At 52.0% G+C, this 7,292-nt stretch overlaps 1 protein-coding gene across 1 annotated transcript in view; it reads left to right on the plus strand.

Annotated features, from left to right (window-relative positions):
• Positions 1-7,292, plus strand: part of DPF2 (double PHD fingers 2) — a 19,395-nt gene that overhangs the window by 4,186 nt on the left and 7,917 nt on the right. Inside the window, exons 3-9 of the mRNA XM_031065393.1 lie at positions 1,531-1,691; positions 2,730-2,837; positions 3,785-3,856; positions 4,353-4,424; positions 4,979-5,106; positions 5,303-5,381; positions 6,139-6,180. Coding sequence (XP_030921253.1) covers positions 1,531-1,691; positions 2,730-2,837; positions 3,785-3,856; positions 4,353-4,424; positions 4,979-5,106; positions 5,303-5,381; positions 6,139-6,180 — 662 coding nt within the window. The remainder of the gene's footprint in view (positions 1-1,530; positions 1,692-2,729; positions 2,838-3,784; positions 3,857-4,352; positions 4,425-4,978; positions 5,107-5,302; positions 5,382-6,138; positions 6,181-7,292) is intronic.

A 7,292-nucleotide genomic window follows, 5' to 3' on the forward strand; every position in this document is an offset into this window, starting at 1 on the left:
GAATGGTGCGGCCCGGCCGGGCGCGGGAAGCGCGGCCCCCCCTTCGGCCCCGCGCGCCGGACGGGACCAAGTGGGCGGGGAGGGGGGAAGGGGGGAAGCAACGCGCGCGCATTGTTCGGGATGAACTTTGCTGAGGGGGGCGTTAAGGACACCCCAAAATCCCCCTCAGCACCGGGAGGGCCGCAGAGACTTGAGGGGGGAGAGCCTGGGAGGGTCCGGGGGGTCCTCCGGGTCTGGCCCTGAGAGGGTCCTGCAAAGGGCAAAGCCGGGGGGGTTCATCCCTGTAAAATTCCCTATAAAATTCCCTATGTCGTATCCTTGTGCTTCCTCATGGATCCCTAAACTCCGTGTGCGAGCGTCCTGTAGAGGCCAAGGACGGGGGAGTCATCCCAACACATCCCTGTGCATCCCTGGAGATTCCCTGGACATCCTTGAATATCCCCGAATGTCTCTAAATATCCCTAAATATTTCTAAATATGCCTAAATATCCCTGTACATTCCCTGTTCATTCCTGCACAACTTCCCCAGCCAGAGGGTCCTGTGGAGGCCGAGCTGTGGGGGATCCTTCCCTGTACTTCCCTGAAAATCCTTGTATTTCCCTCAAAATCCCTGTATCTCCCTCAGAATCCCTGCGTTTCTCTGTATATTCCTGCACTTCCTTCTAATTCCCTTTATTTCTTTTTAAATCCTTGTGTTTCCCTGCGTATTGCTGTATTTCACTCTAAATCCCTGTATTTCCTGTAAATCCCTGTATTTTCTGCAAACCTCTGTATTTACTTCCTGTAAATCCCTGTTTTTCTCTCTCCGTCCCTTTGCTCCATCTTTTCCCTTCCTGCCCTTCTCTTCCCACCCCTGTGAGTGTCCTGGAGAAGCCAAGGAATGGGAAGTTGGGCACTTTATCCCTAATACTCTCCAGGATTTTGTCCCTGATAGTTTCCAGGTTTACCCCCGAGCGTTTCCAGGTTCATCCCTGAGGGTTTCCAGGTTCATCCCTGATACTCTCCAGGATTTTGTCCCTGATAGTTTCCAATTCTTCAGCATTGTATCCCCGAGTCTCTGCGGTTGTGTCCCTGACATTCTCCTGGTATCCCTGAGAGGTTCCCCATTGCCCCATTCCCATTCCCTATGCCAATCCCGGTGCCATTCCCCGTGCCAATCCCTGTGCCATTCCCTCTGTCATTCCCAGCACTGATCCCTGCCATTCCCAATGCCAATCCATGCCGTTCCTGGTGCCAATTCCCATGCCAATCCCTGTGCCATTCCCCGTGCCATTCCCAGCACTGATCCCTGCCATTCCCAATGCCAATCTCTGCCATTCCCGGTGCCATTCCCTGTGCCATTCCCTGTGCCATTCCCAGCACTGATCCCTGCCATTCCCAGCACTGATCCCTGCCATTCCCAATGCCAATCTCTGCCATTCCCGGTGCCATTCCCTCTACCATTCCCTCTACCATTCCCAGCACTGATCCCAGTGCCATTCCCCGTGCCAATCCCGGTGCCATTCCCAATGCCAATCCGTGCCGTTGCAGGCTGGGCGAGCAGTACTACCGGGACGCCATGGAGCAGTGCCACAGCTACAACGCGCGGCTCTGCGCCGAGCGCAGCGTGCGCCTGCCCTTCCTGGACTCGCAGACCGGCGTGGCCCAGAGCAACTGCTACATCTGGATGGAGAAACGGCACCGCGGGCCCGGTACGGCCCCGGGGACACACCGGGACGGCGCCGGGAAAAGGCCGGGAATGGTGGGAGAATGGTGGGAAAACACTGGGAGAAAAATGGAGAAACAACAGGGAAATGATGGGGAAACAACAGGGAAATGATGGGGAACAACTGGGAAATGATGGGGAACAACTGGGAAATGATGGGGAACAACTGGGAAATGATGGGGAACAACTGGGAAATGATGGGGAACAACTGGGAAATGATGGGGAACAACTGGGAAATGATGGGGAACAACTGGGAAATGATGGGGAACAACTGGGAAATGATGGGGAACAACTGGGAAATGATGGGGAACAACTGGGAAATGATGGGGAACAACTGGGAAATGATGGGGAACAACTGGGAAATGATGGGGAGCAATGGGGAAGTGATGGGGAAACAACAGGGAAGTTATGGGAAACAACGGGGAAGTGATAGGAGGATGGCAGGAAACTATGGGAGAACGATGGGGAAACAACAGGGAAATTATGGGAAACTGGGAAAGTGATGGGGAAACAACAGGGAAGTTATGGGAAACAATGGGGAAGTGATGGGGAAACAACAGGGAAGTTATGGGAGACAGTGGGAAAGTGATGGGAGAACGGTGGGAAACAATGGGGAAGCAGCAGGGAAATTATGGAAAACAATAGGGAAATCAGGGCAAAATGGCAGGAAACACTGGGAGAACAATGGGAAAATAACAGGGAAATGATGGGGAAACAACAGGGGAATGATGGGGAACAGTGGGGAAAGTAATGAGCAAACACCAGGAGAATTAGAGGAAAACACTTGAAAAACACCAAGGAAATGGCTGGAGGCAGAAAACATTGGGGGAAAAGGGAAAACACCAGGAAAATGATGGGGAAATGACAGGAAAGCAGCAGGGAGGGGAAGGGGATGGGGCCACTTTGGGCCGTTCTGTCACATCCTTGGCAGAGTTTGGGGAGTTTTATCAGAACCTGGGATCATTCCCAGGGGTTTTGTCCCTCCCTGGCCGGATTTTGGGGGATTTCTGGGATTTCTCTGCAGGTTTGGCAGCCGGGCAGCTCTACTCGTACCCGGCGCGGCGCTGGCGCAAGAAACGCCGCGCCCACCCCCCGGAGGACCCGCGGCTCTCCTTCCCTTCCATCAAACCCGGTAATTCCCCCGCTCCCTGCTGCATTCCTGGGAGTTCCACCTGGATCCGCCAGCATCCCTCACCCACCCTCCTTTTTCCCGTTTTTTCACCGTTTTCCCCCGTTTTTCTCTGGGTTTTTCCCCATTTTCCCTGTGCCCAGACGCAGAGCAGGCTCTGAAGAAGAAGGGGCTGCTCACCCATTGTCCCCCATTGTTTTTCCCATTTTCCTCCGTTATTTATCCCCATTTTCCTCTGGGTTTTCCCCCGTTTTTCTCTGGGTTTTCCCCCATCTTTCTCTGGGTCTTTTCCCATCTTTCTCTGGATTTTTCCCCATCTTTCTCTGTGCTTTACCCCATTCTTCCCCCCTCCCAGACGCAGAGCAGGCTCTGAAGAAGAAGGGGCTGCTCTCCCATTTTTTCTGGGTTTTCCCCTATTTCCCCCCTTTGTTTTTCCCATTTTTCTCATTTTTCCCCATTTTCCCTCTCTCCCAGACGTGGAGCAGGCTCTGGAGAAGGAGGAGCTGCTCTCCCATTTATCCCCTTTGTTTTTCCCATTTTTCTGAGTTTTTTCCCCATTTTCCCCTCTCCCAGACGCAGAGCAGGCGCTGAAGAAGGAGGGGCTGCTCTCCCAATTTCCCCTGTTGTTTTTCCCCATTTTTCTCTGGGTTTTGCCCCATTTTCCCCCATTGTATTTCTCCCGTTTTCCCCCATTTTTCCCCCCATTGTTTTTCCCATTTTTCTCAGTTTTTTCCCCATTTCACCCCGTTGTTTTTCCCATTTTTCTCATTTTTTCCCCATTTTCCCCTCTCCCAGACGCAGAGCAGGTGCTGAAGAAGGAGGGGCCGCTCTCCCATTTATCCCCATTTTCCCCCACTGTATTGTCCCCATTTTGCCCCATTGTATTGTCCCCATTTCCCCCGTTGTTTTTCCCATTTTTCTCAGTTTTTTCCCCATTTCCCCTCGGGCAGACGCGGAGCAGGCGCTGAAGAAGGAGGGGCTGCTCTCCCATTTATCCCCATTTATCCCCATTTTGCCCCATTGTATTTCCCCCATTTCCCCTGTTGTTTTTCCCATTTTTCTCAGTTTTTTCCCCGTTTTCCCCTCGGGCAGACGCGGAGCAGGCGCTGAAGAAGGAGGGGCTGCTCTCCCATTTATCCCCATTTATCCCCATTTTGCCCCATTGTATTTCCCCCATTTCCCCTGTTGTTTTTCCCATTTTTCTCAGTTTTTTCCCCGTTTTCCCCTCGGGCAGACGCGGAGCAGGCGCTGAAGAAGGAGGGGCTGCTCTCCCATTTATCCCCATTTATCCCCATTTTGCCCCATTGTATTTCCCCCATTTCCCCTGTTGTTTTTCCCATTTTTCTCAGTTTTTTCCCCGTTTTCCCCTCGGGCAGACGCGGAGCAGGCGCTGAAGAAGGAGGGGCTGCTCTCCCATTTATCCCCATTTATCCCCATTTTGCCCCATTGTATTTCCCCCATTTCCCCTGTTGTTTTTCCCATTTTTCTCAGTTTTTTCCCCGTTTTCCCCTCGGGCAGACGCGGAGCAGGCGCTGAAGAAGGAGGGGCTGCTCTCCCATTTATCCCCATTTATCCCCATTTTGCCCCATTGTATGAACCGGGAATTCCAGCTGGGAACCGGGAGTTCCACATGGGAACCGGGAATTCCACATGGGAACCGGGAGTTCCACATGGGAACCAGGAACTCAGGAATTCCAGTGGGAATTCCAGATGGGAACCGGGAACTCGGGATGCCAGGAATTCCAACGGGAATTCCAACGGGAATTGGGAATTCGGGATACCGGGAATTCCAACAGGAATTCCAATGGGAATTCCAGTGGGAAATGGGAATATGGGACACCGGGGACCGGGAATTCGGGATGCTGGAGACCAGGAATTGGGGATACTGGGAATTCCAGCTGGGAATTGGGAATTTGGGAATTGGGAATTCGGGATACCAGGAACTCCAGGAATTCAGGATACAGGGAGTTCCAATGGGAATTTGGGGTACTGGGAATTCCAGCTGTGGCCCCTCCTGCATCCCCTCCTGTTTCCCCATTTTTTCCCATTTTTCCCGTTCTTCCCATTTTCTGCATTTTTTTTTCCAATTTTTTCACTTTCCCCCATTTTTTTCAGTTTTTCCCGTTTTTCCCCCCGTTTTTTCCCCCTTTTCCCCGGTAACCCCTGTGTTCGTTCCCAGCGCATCCTGGAGCCCGACGATTTCCTGGACGATCTGGACGACGAGGATTACGAGGAGGACACGCCCAAGCGGAGAGGGAAGGGCAAGGCCAAGGTGAGCGGTTCCCAGCAATCCCGGACAATCCCTGCGAGCGAGCCCCTTCCGCAAACCAGGACTTGCGCCTCATTTTACCCAAATTCCCGGGGATCCGTGGTCGTTTCCGGGCCGTTCCCACCGCGGGGCACTGTTGGCTCGCTCCTTGCCTTGCTCCCCATCCCGGATTTTGCCCAAATTCCGTTTTTTTTCCCAGGGAAAAGGCGTCGGGGGGGCTCGGAAGAAGCTGGATGCCGCCATCCTGGAGGACAGGGACAAACCCTACGCGTGTGACAGTGAGTGCTGGGGGACCCCGGGTGGGCTTGGGGGGTGCAGGGGGCTGAGACCCCCACCCACCCCCAGGGAGGGCAGGGCTGGCTCTCGCCTCCCTCCCCTGCAGCTGTGGATGGAGTTTTCCCACTGGGAATACCGGGGAGAGCAGCAGGATACAAAAACCAGGATAAAAACCAGGATACAAAAACCAGGATACAAAAACCAGGATACAAAAACCAGGATAAAAACCAGGATACAAAAACCAGGATAAAAACCAGGATACAAAAACCAGGATAAAAACCAGGATACAAAAACCAGGATAAAAACCAGGATACAAAAACCAGGATAAAAACCAGGATACAAAAACCAGGATAAAAAACAGGATAAAAATGAGAATAAACTCCCCCAACAGCCCCAAAGGCCGGGGAGGTTCCCTCCCTTTCATCCCAGTCACATCCCAGTCCCTGGGAGCCATTCCCAGCCCTCCCTTAAGGATCTGGGAATTCCAGCAAAACCCTCGGAGCGGGGGCTCCGTCCCTCCCGTGCCCCGATCCGTGAATCGCGGGGATAACGGGATGGGGAACGCGAGGGAAGCTTCGCCAGCTCCTTTTTCTCTCTTCTTCCTCCTGTCCTGCCACTTCCCAGCACTAATTCTCCCCCTGGCTCCCTGAGGTTGTGCTTTTCCTGCCCTTTTTTCCCCGTTTTTCCGTGTGTGTGTGTGTGCGCGTGCGCGTGTGTGCGTCCGTGTGTCCTCTCACGACTTCTCTTTCTGTGTTTCAGACAGTTACAAACAAAAGCATTCCTTGAAACCTCCCGACCGAGGTAGTTCCGCTCTCTCTCTGCTCGTTTTTCCTGCTTTTCCTCCTTTTTTTCTTTTTTTTTCCTTTTTTTTTTTTTTTTCCGCCTCCCCCAAAAAAAAAAAAAAAAAAAAAAAAAAAAAAAAATTCCCAAGGTGAGTGTGCAAAGCATTAATGCCCATACAATATAAAGCTGCAGAGTCAACCCAATATTTAGGCTTCAGCACTTTCTTTGCTTTGTTATCCTGGACAACAGTACCATTTCCTGCTTGAAAATAGGGATCTTCAAGGAAATTGTGACATCCAGCATCACTCCCTGTGTGAGCTACTGGAAAGCTGCACACAGCAGCACAAGTTTACCAGTAGTAAAACAGCATTCAGACAGCTCAAAGCAAAGGAAATTCCCTAATTTGGTTCAGTTTGCCTGACAGCCATGGTCATTTCCAAAGCAAAACAGCAACTTCCAGGCCCCTGCCTCATCTGTACTCACAGGATGGCAAACATAAAACATTTCAGCTCTCCTCATATCAGCTACTTCCCCAAACCAAACTTAAGCCCAGATAAATTCAGCTTCTTTCTAGGCACATTTTGCTCTGGCTTAATAATTTTATGGCAAGGTATCAGTGGTACCTTCCAAGTAATCACAAACATCCCCTGCCAGGAGAAACCCAGACATAAAATTCCACCCCACCCACAGAGGTCTGTGCACCCAAATCCCAGAGTTTGCACCCCAAATCCCAGAGTTTGGACCCTAAATCCCGGAGTTTGCACCCAAATCCCGGGGTTTGCACCCAAATCCCAGAGTTTCCACCCCAAATTCTGCAGTTTCCTCTCCAAATTCTGCAGTTTGCACCCTAAATCCCAGAGTTTGCGCCCAAATTTTGCACTTTCCACCCCAAATCCCGGAGTTTCCACCTCAATCCTGGAGTTCCCACCCCAAATTCTGCAGTTTGCACCCCAAATCCCAGCGTTTCCACCCTAAATCCCAGAGTTTGGACCCAAATTCTGCAGTTTCCACCTCAAATCCTGCCGTTTTCACCCCAAATTCTGCAGTTTCTAACCCAAATCCCAGAGTTTCCACCCCAAATCCCAAATCCCAGGATCTGCCGCTGCCTCCAACCCCCCCCCCCCGCTTCT

Source organism: Geospiza fortis, unplaced genomic scaffold (assembly GCF_000277835.1).
Source record: "Geospiza fortis unplaced genomic scaffold, GeoFor_1.0 scaffold527, whole genome shotgun sequence".
Classification (NCBI taxonomy): Eukaryota; Metazoa; Chordata; class Aves; order Passeriformes; family Thraupidae; genus Geospiza; species Geospiza fortis.